This window comes from Anabas testudineus, chromosome 5, assembly GCF_900324465.2.
Source record: "Anabas testudineus chromosome 5, fAnaTes1.2, whole genome shotgun sequence".
NCBI classification, from domain to species: Eukaryota; Metazoa; Chordata; class Actinopteri; order Anabantiformes; family Anabantidae; genus Anabas; species Anabas testudineus.
This window is the reverse complement of record NC_046614.1, coordinates 7,142,474-7,160,417: the sequence shown is the minus strand read 5'-3', so window position 1 is coordinate 7,160,417 and position 17,944 is coordinate 7,142,474. Positions and strand designations below refer to the sequence as shown.

The 17,944-nt window shown below is 45.1% G+C and overlaps 1 protein-coding gene across 1 annotated transcript in view; it reads right to left on the bottom strand.

Moving 5' to 3' along the window:
• Positions 1-17,944, bottom strand: part of tafa4b (TAFA chemokine like family member 4b) — a 34,693-nt gene that overhangs the window by 14,727 nt on the left and 2,022 nt on the right. Inside the window, 2 exon segments of the mRNA XM_033325971.1 lie at positions 3,386-3,556; positions 4,093-4,156. Coding sequence (XP_033181862.1) covers positions 3,386-3,556; positions 4,093-4,156 — 235 coding nt within the window.

Sequence of the window (17,944 nt, the reverse complement as noted above, 5' to 3'; positions counted from 1 at the left end):
TTTGTCTTCTCTCCACTCGGCCCTGTTCAGAGCACTGCTGCTTAAAATTCATGTGTTGAGCAGCCGGCCTCCAGCCATATACACATAATAACAGTGTATCTAATGTCTCAGTGTTGGCTTTAAACCATTCTGTTATGGCCATCTTAATGTAATAGAGTCCATGCTGAGATGAAAAGACTTCTCAAGCATGGCTAAATGTTTCTATTCCCATGGCAGGCAAAAGGGGAGGTAGGCCGGTGAGGAGTGGCAACAGTAGCTGGGCAGCCAACAAACCGAGCTACCTTGAACTGATGGGTTAGCCAGGCGATTGATGTATTCTGACAGACACAGGCAAGCAGGAGCACTGTGCAATTCATCAAAAAGCTGTGTCTTTCCCCTGTCAATACCTGACAAGCATGTCCATCGCTATGAAAGGCCAGATACCTAGCAAATCTGTCGGAGGTGGCAAAGTCAGCGTCGAGAGGACATGCTGTACCTCAGTGTAAGAACACACTGGCACGTTTCAAAAGTGCACGATCAGTAGCGTGGAACAAGGTGAAACAGCGACATCAAACATTTTCCCCAAGTCCTCTCACTTGTTACGCCTTTTTTTTTTAATTATAACGCTTTCTGTGTTCTTTCTTCGTTTGTGATTTAAGCCCTGAGATCTCTCATTACTCTTCCTTCCCCTCTCCTGCTCTCCTCACTCGCTTCATCTCCTCCTCACCTTGGTTCATCAATTCTCTCCATGTGATTAACTGGTCCACATCTGGCTTTATGCTAATTATCGCATAAGGTCACTGATACAGCTGAGCAATAAATCTATTCCCACTAAAACTAGCTCACTGAGACTTTGCCAGCGCTGTTTTTTTTTTTTGAGGCGACATCTTGTAAACAGCCTTAGACAAGGACACACTGACACAGAGCCTTAGACAATGAGCACTGACACACAGATACACACAGATGTAGCGTGAGATGCGCCTATAACGAACTTGCTTACATTTAAAGAATATATATGACTGGTTCTGGTCTCATTTTATTTTAAGAAGTCAAAACATAATAAGTACTAAAGAAAAGGAGCACATGAGAAGAGAACACAGTCAGCGATTTTACCAACAAGTAAGTCTGATGTTTCAATAAGAAACAACAAAAATGATTGGAGTGTATAATTATTTTCGCCGGACGACGACAGCTCCTGGATTGCAATTTTCTACTGCGTGACCTAGTTATGGATAGCTCCTTGTAATTGTTACCACAGTACATGACTAAATGAATAACAATAAAGATCTAATGGATGTGTTAATGTGTTTGTTGCCACATTGTGCAGTAGGTTTAATCATTTTGTGTGCAGCTTTGTTCTGCCTCTGAAAATGGCTGTAACGAACACGTTAGATGATCATTTTAGTGTTGGATGTTTAATTTGTTAATTATTAACCTGTAAAAAGGGAAGATCTTCCTACACACGCTAAATAAATTATACTGTATTTATTTATTTCAGTTTGTTAGCTACCCTTAGCACAATGCCATGATCTGTAGGTTTGTGCTTTGCTCTCAGCTATATGTTCATCTATTGATCCTGGTGGGTCAAAATCGTATTTAAGCAACTGGGCTCACCTGGCCGGGCCATCCAGGATAAGCTTGTGTTATAAAGCAAATCAGAACCCGACATCAGGTATAGAAGATGTATAGACATAGTATATACATGTGGCATATAAGAAAAAACTTATCCTACAGTGCCTCACTGATACCTGTCAGTATATGACAAATCAATTCAGAACAGTATGAGCGCAGAGGGAGGATTTTTCCAGGACTGTTGTCATAGATTGTTGTTGTTCTCGCTTGGTGTGCCTGATAAGCTGCCAGTGTGCCAAATGTATTGTACATGTGCACTGTGACATAAATTGACATAAACTGGACGTAAACAGCGACACATGCCAGGTGGCTGCGCTGAGATTATATAGGCACAGCATCTGTTAGTGAGGAAAACATTTGGTGGCTCATGCTACATATTATATTCGCTTTATGGGAATGCTGCCAGATATTAAAAATAAACCACGTTTGTTTAAAGCGTCAGACGTGTCATGCCTGTCATTTACTCCATCTATTCCCTTTATAGACATGCTCATCATGGATTGCCTCTATGAGTTACGTAAGAGCACACTATGGGAGAGTAAGGTGTAGGATGCTCTGTATGTGTGGTTGAGCATTTTTTGACCTCTAGAGCCACCATGTGGTAGCAAATGGGACATCACCAGCAACAAATCCCACGTCTTGCCAACTAAAGAGCACTTAAGTAGAAAACACAGAGAACATATCTAGCAGTCATACAGCCAATTATTTTTCAGCTTCAAACCGCTGTGCGTGCGTCGTGTTGGTATTCACAGCCTACGAGGCCTAAGCTTCTACCAATTAGAGTAAACCCTCTAATGAAAAGCCCCAGTCAGTTTGGGAGCGAGTCATCTCGTTTCACGGCAGCAGTGAAGTAAGAAGGGGGCAGGTGACCATGCCGACCTTCACAATACACTGGGCCTGCAATTAGTAGTGTCCCTGCCGTAAGCAGGCTGCCTCCTCTACGTCAAAAAGAAAACTAATACCATCACTCACTGCACAGACTGGGTGCTGATAGCATTCCTGTGGCACATAAAGGTCACCTTGCAATACACAAGCAGTGAGAGCGAAGGAACCAAGAGATAATTAAGGAAATTGTCATAATTAGGTACAAGGAAGAGGTGACCTGAGAGGCTGTCGCCAACAAGCCCAGGCTCAAGATGCTGCGACTCAGCACAACTGTCCCTGTGGTCATACGCAGTGAAATACTAATAAGGTTGTGTTAGTCATTTTTTGGTTGGCGGGCGCCTGTCGACTTTTGAAAATTAAGGACAGAGAATAGATTGAGCTCATGGGTCTGAACGAAGTCGGCACTGACTGTGGTTTTCTTTTTAAGGAATGAGTGAAGTGGTGTTTTTGGTGAGGTGACTGCAGAGCTCTGCATATGAAAACAGACGCTGTCAATTATGTGCATGAGGATTAGAAGTCACGAGCAGACCTGGCATCTTTCACATGGGACATTTTTAAAGCGAAACCACTGAGAATCAGGCAGCTTGAGAGGAACAGCAGCCGCCCTGCAACCAATCTGAATAGATCAGATCACACCCACGCTGATCTATTTGTGTTGACAGCGGCTGACAGCTTAAGTGCCATTTGTATCTGTTCGGGCTTGATCATTCACACAGGGGTGTGTTTGCATCCCAGCCTAAAACGAGGCCTCGTCTAGATTACATTCTGTCATACTGAGGGACAGAGCAAATAGTCCCCACTCAGCCCCCTCCTCCAGAGCGGGGATGGCTCAGTCGGTGACAAGCTCGGAGAACATGTGTTGTACCTCTGTGGTGACAGTGTAATTAACCTCTCATGATGTTGGAAAGGGGGTTCAGTGCAAGACCTGGTGTACCTGTCGGTCCCCGATGGTTACGGTTGCCAGCAGACACTGGGTCAGCGCAGAGCATCACCAAGGCAACAAGGAAGGCCACCTGCAACGGCCAAGCTGACCTCCCCCACAGTTTCATCCTGAGGCACAGAGGAGAGAACGGGGCAAAGAGGGGTCAAAGGGGTAGAAGAAGGAGGGAGAGAGCATGAGAAGAGGTTTGAAGCCTCCTCGGTAAGAACAGCAGGAGACAGAACAGCTCAGCAAACAAAAATACAGCTTTATGAACAAGCCGAAACAACGAGACATGTGCCCTAGCCAAGGTCAAAGGTAAAAACAACAAGCATGAGAACAGAGTAGACCTGAGGAAAACTTTCTGCCAGCTCACACACACACACACAGATACTGTAGGCAGAGGAGTGGGTATAGCTAATTCCCCGGCTGTATCACTATTAAAGTATTACATTAGGATTAAGTCTTCCAATTTTCTTCTGGCAGAAGGCAATTATGAAAAAGTTGACTTTATGAGTCATGACAGGTTACAATAAGAGAAACTCAGCCCAGAAATAATGTGTGGTTTAAGACTACGTCTAAACATGATTAGAATAACCATTAGGTGCAACCTTAGATGTTTTATTTTTTCAGTTCACCATGTGCATGTATGTAGGACGTCATCTCACCCGTTCATCTCTTTCTTCTTTGATCTCACGTCCACTGAGTAGCTCCTCTATGGACAGGGGGTACAGGCCATGTCTCCACTCACTCACCCCTCAGCTCTCGGTCGCCCCCTCCGCCCCTGCTTCCTCTTTCTCCTGCTTCTCCTCTTCCTCGCCTCAAACACACGAAGGCCCTGGAGAGAGGAGGTACAAAGACGTTCGGTCAGAGAGGCCTGTCTGCCCTGGAGTTCCTCAGTGGCCTCCAATGGCATTGTATGAAGGACTAGCCACGCGCACAAACACACACACACACACACACAGACACATGCACCTATGCACACACGAAGAAGTAAAGATGTGAAGGCCTAGATTCTGTCAGATCCATTGTTTACAATAGGTTCACCTACCCCCAGGCTGAATGTGATCCCCATTCTAGACATCACACACACAGCTCTCCCCCTGTCTCTCTCACAAACTCTCAAAACACACACACACACACACACACACTCACTCTGTCATATACATACACACACACAATCAGTGTACACAACAAAGAAAAACTTAAACTGATTCCAAAATGGGTATACAGAAGGGAAAAAATGGCTGAATAGCCACGTAGCTAAAACATTCAAAAGCAATAAATCAGATGATCAAACAAACCACAAACACAAGTTGATGGCACTCACACATACAGACACACACACACACACATTACATTTGCACAGTGTTTGCAAGGTAAATTCAAACAGTGTCGGAGGACAGCGGGAGAGACTCTCCCTAATTACAGCTGAGTGACAGCCTCTGATGCGTGTGCACTTCTGCACACTCACACACTCAGAGTAAATTACCATCCCACCATAAGAGTGTGTCAACACACCTCTCTTTGCGAAGGGACTAACTCTGCAATCTAAATGAAAGACAACAGATTCACATTAATAACAAAATGTTCTCCCCTCCTCAAACCTTCATTATTCATCACGACTCATTGATATGCAGCTCAGTTTGCTGATATGCTCAGAAACTCCTTGGGAAGGTGTCAGCTCCAACCAAGCCTGATGCCTCCACTGAACAATTAGCATAGTGCCACTGCCCCCTAGTGGGGGAAAAACCACAACAACAGGCACAAATCAGTCAAAGAGCAAGAAGAGACACCACATGAAGAACAACTGCTAAGTTCTACGCACGAGTCAATGACAGTGAGGCAGAATTGATGGCTACTGTTTGTGACTGTTACACTACTAACAAGTTCAAGTAATGGTAAAAGACAGAGATGGGATCACACAGTGCAACAAGAGATGGTTAGATGACGAGGCAGCAGCAAATAAAAGACAAGATTATGGTCAGTAAATCTTAAGAGCAGTGGAGACATGAAAAATCAACAAATTAAACATGAAGTGGATAATTTTCTACAGTATGTTAGCAGGAGGAGAAGGAGGGGGTGTGTTTGAATGTGTGAGGGCCTCCTAACTCTGTGCACTGTTGTGCCCACACTGGCATGTACAGTATTTATACTGTGTATTTTAGATTTTAATTAGTGTATATATACTGTATATGTGTGTGTGTTTCATTCCAGTACAGTATGCAAGATGCTTGTGCTTTGTGTGTGTGTGTGTGTGTGTGTGTGTGTGGAGTGATTAGACATGCTGCATGGCAGCACAGTAGCCCATTTCTTATTCTCTTTTTAAAGGCTTGGGCCACGGCACACATTTTTTATCAGCTTTGTTCTCTGATACACTCATTAAAAGAGCACAATAGTGCACGAGCGCGTCTGTGTGTGTGCATATCTCCAGATGCAGCTCGGTCTCATTGGGACTTCGAGGACAAAACGTCCCATCAGTCAAAGCAATGCTGTCACCTCTGCTGGGTCTCACACACAGATTGTGGTATTATAACAGGATAATAAATAGGTAACAAAAAAAATAAAAAAAATACACAGCAATCTGCACTAATGCTCATGAAGACACAATCTCATACATTTTTATAAAGAACGTGCAGGTCACCGAAAAGTCGCAGGGGTCCCTGGGGGTATTATGTTGTAGGAAGCTGCAGGTGTGTGTGGGGCTCAGCTGGTTATTGAATTTAGCAGCAGGAAAGACACTCGCGTGTGCAAATAGTGCACAGACATGCTCGAGATGATCTAAGAACATCAAGTCTTGCTCTGATTACTCCTTCTACATTACCTTCTCCACTTTCCTCGCTCCCTCTCTGTGTCTCTGAAGGCTGAGGGGCTGATTTGTGTCATTTCTTGCAGTAATCACACAGGAGTGACACGGGGGCTCATTGACATGCAATGAGACAATCCCACCTCGGCCTCAAATATATCTGTGTGCCCTGCATCCAAACAGCATCATCTGGCAGCCGTCTCCGAACACACTTGCACCACCACCAACATACAAATAGACACGCCTCATCTGCAAAATTATGCTTGTACGTCTGGCACATACATGCACGCACGGTAGGAATAAAAAAGAAAACCATTTCTTTCCGACTGTTTGGCAGTCACACAGACTCTATACTGTAATTTGTCAGGACAGCGCCAGAGATTCCCGTTCAATAGAACTGAGCTTCTGTAAAGATTAGAAACCGCATCGTTACTTGATAACCTCAGTGTCACCTATTTAGTATGGAGCGGTGTTTGTCCCTGGGCTTTGTCTCTGGTTTATCTCTTCTTAAATGGATGTGTTATCACTCATTAGAATTAATTGCATTTCCTAAAGAGCCGTTTATCAGACTAGATTACAAAAACAGCAATGAGATATGGATCTGTAGAAGAGTTACATTAGATAGTCTCTACATCAAAATATGATTTATTTGGTCTTCCTAGCCACCTGAATGATGTCGGTCATTAGCTTGATTCATCCACTACTTAGGTCTACACCAAGGTTACTCAATAATATCGACCCAGTTATTATTGTATTTCTTATGGACATTCATGATGATCACAGCGATGATCTCAATGACCCATGACCTTTAAAACAGCATATGAACACGTCAAATAGTCCCCTTTACTAATATTTTGGTCGTTGTCATGGAAATCAATAGTATTTTGAATTTGGGTTTATTGGGTTTTTACTGCTGTGAAAGAAGAAAGAACAAAGTGAACAGGAGCATAATTCAATTAATATAAAAATGAAATGGGCACATTTGTACTCATGTTAGAATAAACTGTTTATATTAACCACAAGTCCCTCGTTCTTTTGTTTTTTATGAGGCATCAATATGCTGTTTGTCTGACCAACACTCCCACTGACACTGTAGGATGTGCTCACCGCTGTAAGTCTTTTGTCACTCGTGCCTGCTCTCACCCTGTAAATCTGTACGAAACTGATTTATTGGTTTGCAAATTAATTAGACCAGCAGTGGCCTTTATTCAAATATCAGACATTTAAGATTGTTACATTCTAGCAACCTGGTTATTTACTGACAATGACGCTTCTTCTAAACCTGTACATGTATTTGTAATTGGTCTATTTGCTTTTTTAGTTGAGCAATGCCTTTTACCATATATTTCTTCAAAACGAGTGTTGTGTTTAAACTGCAGCTGGGTCTAATAGTTAATACACTGGAAACTAGTGTGTTTATTTAGAATTTAAAAAACTTTTTACACAAATTCTGGAAAAGCGAGAGAACGAATTAGGGAAAGTAATTGTATCGATCAGGAATACAGGAAAATTAATGTCAGTACGAACATGGTTGGAAAACTAGAAAAGCAGAAAGGCTGAAGACCACATAAGAATCACTCCAGTATCAGTATCTCAGTATGCTGATTACTGAGCCCAGACACAGACAAAGCAGACAAAAAGCAAATCAGTGTAAAACAAAGTGTATCTCCCTAAGGCAGAAAGATATTGAAAATGAAACGGGCAAAAGCACAAAGCCCAATAGAATCTTATGTGAAGCGTTTCAGATTTCTGCCGATAAGCACAGTATTAACATTCAGTTAGGGTGTGTAATATTCTGCTTCTACGTATTTGTCTGCCTCTGAATCTAAACCATTACAGCGAGCTGCTCCTTGCCATTTCCTTTGGGTTCGCTGGGCAGATAGAAAGGCTGTGTGCCCCCACACAAAGGCACATTCTCACACCCAGTGACGCACAACAACTTAAATTAACACACCAGAGTATATTCAGAAGCCAGAGCTCCTCACGTTTTTATCCCCTCATGTTCAGCACGCTACCTTTTTTCTTGTTATTCCTTCTTTGACTGTTGCCCCTTATCGTACCCATGTCTCCAAACACGTGCGTGTCTTCTAATCATATCTCACCTGTGTTTCTGTTTTTTTTTCTTCACCTTGTAAATGAACACAGCACCACACACACGGTGGTGTATGACATTGTGCCTGTGTGTGTGTGATCTCCAGCGGGTGCTGGGTGTGTGTGTGTGTGTGAGAAATAGAATAGAACAGGAAGTGAGACTGAAGATTGCGACTGTGGTACTGGTTGGAGGCAGTGAGGTGGAAATTTAGGACAAAGTTAGTTAGACACATGACAGATGAACACATTTCATCAATGTGGAGTCAGACTATTGTAAAAACTATATGTAGGTTGTGAAATGTATTGTGTGATACGCACTGAACACATATTACTCATATACTGTCATATACATTTTATTAACACATGTACACACACTTGCTTATGGTTGTTTGGTTGCATCACAATGTTTAAAACGGTTTGACTAAAACTACACTGTGTTCCTGTGTGAAGTAATATTACTGCATATACAGCAAACAAAAGGTCAGAAGCCAAACTGAGAGACATATTGCTTCTATTACCTGACACACCTCCCTCCCAGTATCGTTCCTCCAATAAACCAACAACCAAATAAGTGGAGGATCCTCTGTTTGGTGAAACGACCAGGTGGGGAGAAAAAGAGAAGAGAGTGAAAGTCTGAATTCAGGACCATTACCTGGTGCTGGTATTGACTGCAGAGTTCAGAGAACGGCCTTGGCACTAAGGTACCATTACAGCTCAATTGATCGGCCTGCACTTAAATCCAAATCCCACCTTGTTGCACAAGCCATCGTCTCAGGATCCGGTGACCATGAAATATATGTGTGTGTGTGGAGCATGTGTGTGTGCGTGCGCGCATGTGTAAGAGGCTACAAAATGAATCTATTTTTGTGTCTTTGGTGTTTTCCAAGGTTGCTCTTTGTCTCCTCTCTCCTCCTTTTTTCTCCCCTTGTTTCCTTTTCCCCTCCACCATTTCTGTGGATAAAGGTCGGCAGCGATTCCATCGCACGTTTCATGTTTTGCAGCAGGTGATCGCTCACTCCAGGAACTCTGACCCACCTCTGCCGGTATCCACATACAGGTTATCTTTGATGGCCTGGTTTTGCTGACGGGACCTGTTACATTCACATATTGCTAGGAAGCTCTCATTAAAGTCTTTTAACAACCTCTCCCACTAAAGCGGAGGAGGGGAGAGCCAGATGTAGGCTGTTACTCTTTTTATGGAAGAGAAAAGCACAGACACTAACAGGCTAATAAACATTAGCTCACTATCACAACAAGTCTGTGGTCACGGCCCAGTCCCTGGTTTCCTCTATACAAGTTGGTCGTTTAAAACCCAGACAGCAGGCTGGGGCTGACATCAGAGCAACCCTCCTCAGAGCCACAGACAGACAGAGGCAAGGCCTCGGCAGTAAATCTGACACACTCTAATAAAGCAATAAAAGGCCATTAAAAGTCAGTGTCCCTCTGCACTGGAAGATGGATGGAAAGGCGGAAAGAAAAGGAGACACTTTGAGATGACTGTACACACCTACACACATTTCTTTGGATACTTCTCCTCCCCTCTCTGCTCGAGTCACACTAGGTATCTGCAATATCGATGCCTTTCGCCCGTTGTTGCTCCTCTTTTATTCTTTCTGGCTGCATCTCCCTTTGTGATAAAAACGTAAACGCTGTGATTTAGAGCGGTGAAACACAATCTTTGTGTACTTTTCTACTCACTCAATCAACTCTCGGTCTCCACTCCCTTCCAGCTCTAACATTTCCTGCTACAATGACTTCATACATGTAAAATACATAAACACACTTAGACCTTTAGTCACACTGTTATGCACAAATGCAAATGTGTCACCTGTAACATGGTACTAATAGCAATCTTAGTATTAGAATTGGAAGATTGCTAAATTTAATTTTTTTCATTACCTGCATTCTTGTAACAAGAGGAAACTATTTCCAGGTGATGGGAAGCTCTTCATTCCTTCCTTTCTTTATTTCTCATCTCTTAATTTTTTTCGCTGCAAACACATTTTCTTTTTCAACACTTCTTGTACTGTGCTTTTTTTCTTTTCTTTCCAGCCCACAGAAATGAAAGCTCAAGACAAGGACATGTATAGAGGGAAGAACCTGCGCATGGTAGGAGGGAGACAACACAACTCAGCCTAGTAATAAAACATTTAGTTTCTAGACAGCCAGTCACTGATCCTTGCTCCTCTCTGTACAAAGGCAAAGAAACAGACAGCGTGAGACGCAGCATATTGCCAAACCTGAGCAAACCCTTCCACTGTTGCCGCTGGTATCAATGGCGGACCAGAGCCAAAAAAAAAGCAGGCTAAGGCCCATACAGTAAGTCGCTCAGCAGCAGCAGCCATTCATTGTGCTTTGTGCCCAAATTATGAAAAATAAAAAAGCCTTGATGTGGTGACTGCTTTGATTTTCTTCGAGCTTCTGCATGTCTCTGGTTCTAGCTTCTCCTGTGGCACAGAGAAATGCTCCAGACAACTCTGCTCCTCATGACATTTTCAAACAATAGCTTTAAAGCCATGGATACACTGGTAAAGAAGCAGCTCTCCAATCTCTTTTGTTGTCTCTAAACATCCATATATGCACAGAAAGTCATATATGCAGACAAACCAACACCTTGATTATATCAGTCCTCTCTGCAGCTAATGACCAGCTTGCACGTAATTATATTAATTACCGTACGTGATATGCCTGCTAATTGGCCAGCCAGGGGAAAAAAGAGAGAGCTTGAGAGAAGTGCAAAAGAGACGAGGGGCAAACGGAAGAGAAAAGAAAAAGCCTACAGATGAAGGAGTTAGAGAGAGGGGGGCGACGGCAGAGAAGGAGGAAGAGAGGTTGGGAAAATAGAGTGAGTGAGAGTAGGGGAGAGAGACAAAGGCAAAGAGCGAGGAGAGAGAGAGGAAGGCTGATCAATTGTTCATTTTACAAAGTCACTGAGACGTGTCAGCAGTGTCAATAAGTGAATTAATTTGTCTGTGGGTCTCCAGAGCATGACACCATATCACTCTGTTCCCCCGAGACAAGCGCGGCCTCTAACCCTCTCACAGACAAACTGGCACACACACACTGTTCCACAGACGCATCATACATGGATCTCACAAATGAATATCCCGGCAAGAAAACATTTTCATACCCATGTACTCCTGCTTGTAGATTCATGGAATTTGACTTTCCATAATACCTCTCTTCCACACACACACACACACACACACACTCTAGAGCCTAATCATTACATCACTACAAGCCTGACCACAACTCCAACCATACACAAACATCTAGCCCAAATGTAATAGCTTTCATTGTGGGTGGCGCCTTATTTTTACCAGCAACGTGGTGAATCAGTGTGATCAGTACAAAACCACATATACAGTAAATGCACTGCATTCAACTGTTTCTGAAGGTTTCGTTTCACAGTTATTCAACATAGATTTGGTTAAATTGCCAAAAGCTTGTGTAAAATTTTCAAAACAATATTGACATGCCCCACAAAATGTAACAACACGGGAGCTTTTTCACAATCTCTTCCTGGAAATAAACTCACTAATTGTTTAAGTGAAATTTGAGAGAGACAGTTGTCCACATGGTCACAACATCGTTTGCGCAATAGCTCATGCAGAAGTTAAAATATGTCAGGCCTTAATGATATATTATATGTATTATAATGTGCGATTGAATAAATGCTGCATGTGACGACATCATAAGAGATATATGCAAGGGATGGCGACAGCACACATTGCCAGGGTGCCTTATGACAGGTATCCTGCGATTTCGTGCTGCTGTGCCGTACACACTTGTTGGCTATTTTGTTTCCACGATACATTTTGCTGAAACATTACCGTTCAAGAGGCTTTATTGTCCCACTGACATAACAAGTAAACATTTGGAGAAGCCTGATTTCATTTTGACAGTGTTGACGTGTTCATTGATGTGAGGACTTGTAAAACCTGGGCTAAAAGTTCTGGATTCATTTCTTGAAACAACACTTGCTTCGAGAAATGAGTCAAAGCTACTGGGAAAAACTGCAGCACAAATGGAAGATAATGCCATAAGATACGTGTAAATATGCTGACTGCAAATTGCAGTTAATGTGGAGTGACTACACACACACACACACACACACACACACACACAATAATGATTCATCCTCATTAGAGCAGCCATCCCCAAAGGAGGATCCTGTCCACTGGTGACGGTCATCAGTCAGCCACCAGGAGGAACCTTCAATCGCTGGCTGCCTGCTGCTTTCATTACAAAGCCATCACCTCCAGCACACACATATAAACTATGTGCACGGACGGAGATGTGCACAGTCACACTCGCTCCACTGACAGATTTCTCCTCAACCCTGACTACCCACACTCCTCTCTGCTGATGTCTTTTTATCACTCGTCCGTGAGTGCAGCCCTGGCTTCCTCTTCTTCACCTCTGTGTTGTGTTCTGCCTCCTCCTCCTCCTCTCCTGTCCCATCTTTTCACCACTGCTCCCTTACATTCTCTGCATCCCACGGGGTTAAACCCTCTCTCCCCCCCCCCGCCCCTCATGTGGCGCACTGTTATTCGAGGGCTGCTATGATGACCGCCCCGGGCTCAGCTCCAACCCCGCCGCTTCCTTGTCGTGGCTTCACATCAGACCCATGCTGCAGAGCATGCTGGGAGCTTTTCATAATCCCACAGACACACTAACACTCCCACACCCTCACACTGTCGCTCACAGTTACCAGCACATCTGCCAGCTGCCAGGGAGGAGCGAACAGGGGCTGTCTCTCATGGAGACGCACACACAGACAGACAGACACACAGACAAATACGTACACACACACACACACACACACACAAATGGAAGCAGCAGATTGCATCCAAGGTGATAGATAGCACACTGTGGGAAGGAACTGTGCCTGTTCAATTACAATCATTACTATCACTTAGGGAGATTTGTCATGGTCAAAGTGAGACTGAGCTGTGGAGAAAATCACCTTGAGGCCTGTGAATGGTCTTATTGGTTAGTGGTTTTTACAAAAAGGTTACTGTGTCCTCCCAACTCTGTCCACATTCGCTACAACTGATATTAAATAAAATTAATTACTCCAACCAGATGTTTAATAAAAAACAACAACAACAATCGCTAACTCTCAATCTGTTCTACTACCGCGTGGCTCCTGCGTCTTTCACAGAAGGAGGCCATGTGCCAGTGTGCTCTGCCAGTCAAAGCAGATCCTGTTAGATGGAATTAGAGAGAGTCTGGATGGTGTGATGGCGCCACACAGGAGACCAAGGCCTTGCTGTCACTGATTGACTGACAGAGGGGAGAATAGAGGACAAAGAACACACACAGCTGTGGAGCTCCAACAAGAGACCTCTACTGTCTGGACCAGCTGGTACCTACTTTTAAAAAATGATTGCCGTGTGCATGGACGTAAAGCCCGAAGTTACAATCATCATCCCATCTTCCACATGTTTGCTTAGACTCTGATTAAAATCTGCATAAAATATGGTGGAGAATTGTCTATTTTTTACATAAACAATCAACTTCTCAGTATTCTCTGGAGGGAAACCTACTAAACTACTGACAAATACTGCAACTACTCTATTCTGGTGTTAGTAAGCTCAGGTAAAGCTAAGCAAAGAAATAATATGTTTGAGTGAGTAAGCTGCAGCAAGTGAGACGAGCGATCTACTCTGAGCCACCGCACACCTTAAAGGAGGTATCACATTATAAATCTGGTTTGTTAGAACATCCGAACTCCACCTTTTCTCACCAGAGGTCATGACCTCTGTCCAGTTGTGGTTTTGTGGTCAAAACAAGAAAGAGATACACACCACGCACACTCTCATTGATCTAATATCCCTCCTTCCTCCGTAAGAGTCATGGATCTCCTGCTTGAGAGAAGACATCAGTCCCTGAGTGGATTTTCTCTGAGCCCGATTTCATGAGGAGAGAATTGGCGTTACAGTCGACTGCTTCTGCGTGACACCTATTCATGTTCTCTGACTCAATACGGACACAAACTGCCTGAGATGAAAAGTCCAGCACAGTGTCATTTACAAATGAGAGGCCTTCCTCCATCTTTCTGCCCATGACATGAAAGAATGCCTCTCCTCTCTTCTCCGCTCGTCTCTTTTCTCCTCACTTCCTCCTCCTCCTCCTCCTCCTCTCGGTTTGGGAAGTAGACATTCATCACAGTCAATCTGTTAATGCCAGTGTGTGTGTGGAGGTCATCTTTCGCGCTGCTGTCACCTCACCAGTCATACGTGCCTGATCCCCGCTTATTCATCAAGCACATCACCCGGAACGCCTTTTTCACACACACGCGCTGTCATCATGTTCATCATGTGAAAAGTTTTCTCTGTCTCACACGTGAACAAGCTCAAACAGATTTAAAAGATGCAGAGTTGCTTCTATTACACACACACACACACACACACACACACACACACACAATCTCTTCCCCTCACATCCACTCAGAAATATTTTCCTGTTTCTCCAGCTCATTTCTCTCGCCTCCCCTGCTCTCCCTGCTCTCCCTCGCTGTCGTCTGTCTCGTCTGCTTGGCTGTGTCCTCATGCACAATCCCAAATGTACACAGTCCATTCCCCCTCATTCCCAGTCAGTCATTCTGAACCCTCTGTGGGGTAAGCAGATAGGAAGCTATTGAAACATGCAGAGTCGGGCGGCCCTCCGAGGATATTGGTTATCCAACCACTGGCAGCTGCTAAAAGAGCACAGGGCTAAAGAGAGAGGGGTCCAGATAAGAAAAAAAAAAACTGTGGCGAGAAAGGGAGAAATGATCTGTTGTGTTAATTTGTGTGTGTATATGTGCATGTGTCTGTATCTGTGAAAAGTGCAGTGGGAGGGAGGTTGGCTGCGAATTCATAGAAGAGGGTGGGAGAAGGCAGCCGCTGCAGACAGGAAAAGCAGCACAACCAGGTGTGTGTGTGTGTGTGTGTGTGTGTGTGTGTGTGAGTGGAGAACAGCTGGGTGACAGAGGGTCAGGTTGAAGAGAGTAATCTCCACAGGATTAAGAGCGCTGCTCCTGTGTTAATGTGACTGTCAATGAGAATTAAGTCCCTGGACTCTCCAGCAGGCTCTCCTCTCCTCTCCCCTCTTCTCTCTCCTCTCCTGTCCACCCTGTCACACTAATGACACCACTTTCTGGGGAGTGCCAGTGCCACGCGCTAAAAAACAATGGGGAAATAATTACACTCTCTCAATACAGTACAAATTGCAGCGGCGAGCAGCGGGACAGCGAGAGATACAAGCAAAGAGGAAGGAGGGGGAGAGAGGAGACGGGCGAGGGAGGGATGGAGACAAGGATGACTAACAATTACAACACGATATGGGTTGGGTCTCATTACTTCGCCCATTAACATGCACCAAGTAATTTTCCCTTCTGAGTTTGTGTGTGCGCATGAGAGAGAGAGAGAGAGAGAGAGAGAGAGAACGGAAGATAGAGCGAGGAGGGAGAGAGTGTGTCCGTGCGTGTTGATGGCGTGCGTGTGCGCCCAATGGAGTGTGCCCATTAGGTTCTGCAACACACCTCCCTGCCTCTGTGCGCAATCTGAGAGCCCGGCGGCACCTCAATTTCCTTTCCCATATGCCTGAGCTCCGCGCGCGCTCTCCTCTCCATTCCCCGCCGATCACGATCCATGCAAAGCGATTAGAAGGCGCGTGGAAAGAGCGCGGTCAGCGGATCAGCCCCACAGATCACTCAATAGGTGCTACAGTAAGTGTGGAGCGCCGCATCAGTCTTACCTCAATCTCCCCTGCCCTCACGCACTACACGCACGGTCAGCCTGAATTGGCTCATCGCGAGTTCCATTTTTACGCATGGAAAATGACGCGCGGAGTTCATTTGGAGCTGAGGGAGCTGTTCGCTGCAAATCCCGCCGTCGTTTTTAGAAATCGTTCCAAAAGTGTGCGCGCCGCGCTCCGAGCCAACAACATTTAAGTTGCTTTTTCAGCTCGCCAGTCCTTCAGTGAGTCAGTCAGTCGCCACCCCTTCTCTCCGAGCTGCCCGATGTTACACATCACCACAGCAAACAGTCCACCCCTCTGACCCCATCCTCGTTTTATCAGCCTATTGACAGTGCGCCATGAAAAGACACAAGCAAACAAAACGAGAGTCGAATTGAATTTAAAAAAAGCACCTTACCCAAACCTAGAACCTGGACAGCATGATCACGGGGAGCAGTAAAGCATCCAGGTGAGACAGTGGAGCACTTGGAGCCACTTTCTGCTTCAACTCCACTGATTTTGTTTCCCACTAAACGGGGCAATCCTTTTCAGCCTTCTGTCCAGGTCCCGGGCACCCGCACATACACACACACACACACACACACTGGAGGAGGACTACTGCCACGACGGAGAACCGGCTCTCCGGAGCCGGGTTAGAAAACAGAGCTCGCGCAATAGCGACGTGGTCCAGTCTGCCATGTTCCCGCCGCGTCCCCTTGTCAAAGCCAGGTTGAGGAAGAAAGTCATCAAAAGTGCATAAATCCTGCAGAGAGACGCCGGGATGATGCTTTAGGTGAACACTCCACACAAGTTCATCTCCCTCTGCGCGCAACTATCACACAGAGGCGTTCCAGTCGCCGGAGAGATGCTGATGAAAGTGATGGTGTAGTGATGCAGGAGTGATAGTTGCGCTCCCGTCGCTCCTCCCGAGCACGGATCGATTGGACACGAGAAATGCGAAGCGAGCCCGTCTTCCCCATTCAGAACACGTGCAACAGCGCCCGCCCAGTTCACCAGCTCCCGAGTACCCCCCCCCCCCCCCCCCCCCGCCCTCTTCCTCACTGATGTCATGTAGTTTACAAGTAGCCTGTACTGTGTGGGTGGAGGGGACGAGGCGGCCAGTTCTGTACCTGTGTGTCCAAGGAGAGAGGAGAGACGTGCCAGCCATTCTTAAACTTAAGTCATTCGGTTTCACTTTGGTTGAACGTGTAATGCTAATAGTTATTATTAATAATGCTCAATGGTTGGTTGTAATTAATATTTGATTCCTAACATGTGATGTACAAATCTTAACGGGAACGTCTGAATGATGTGCAGCAGGGTAACATGCGCTTTGAGCCAACAGGTGGAGGGAGACGACGCACTGGTTAAGGTCCTGAATGTCTGCTTATTGACGTTTCTGATTGAAGCAGTCATACCGTGCTCCCTACTTCGTCAAGTCTTGAGTGTATGTTGAGTTGGGGGGAGTCTGACCACCGTCAGTGTTCTTGACTGACAGGTGCTACACTGCGCAGAGGCTGATGACCCTCCTCCTCCTCCTCCTCAGATAATAGACCACCTACAATTCGATCATGTTACAGGTGGTATCTGGTTATCAATACACGCTCCTCTATACGTGCTGATGGTGTAAATGTACTCCCCCCCCCCACGCCGAGATGTTAAACAGAAGTTAATCACCGCCGCTTCTCCGTTACGCATCAGGAGACAGCCTATCAATTATTCCATCCCTGGAATATTCTAGCGTGTTGATGGCTATTGATTGTCCTGCGCTGTATTTGCAGTCGTTAAGACTTAGAGGAGTTTGATGTCTGCTAACGACCCAGAGTGAGCTGCATCCGATACATTCACGTGTCTTCCTTGCTGGGCCACACGACGGGGCCGTGGTGTTTCTGCCTTCGAGTAGT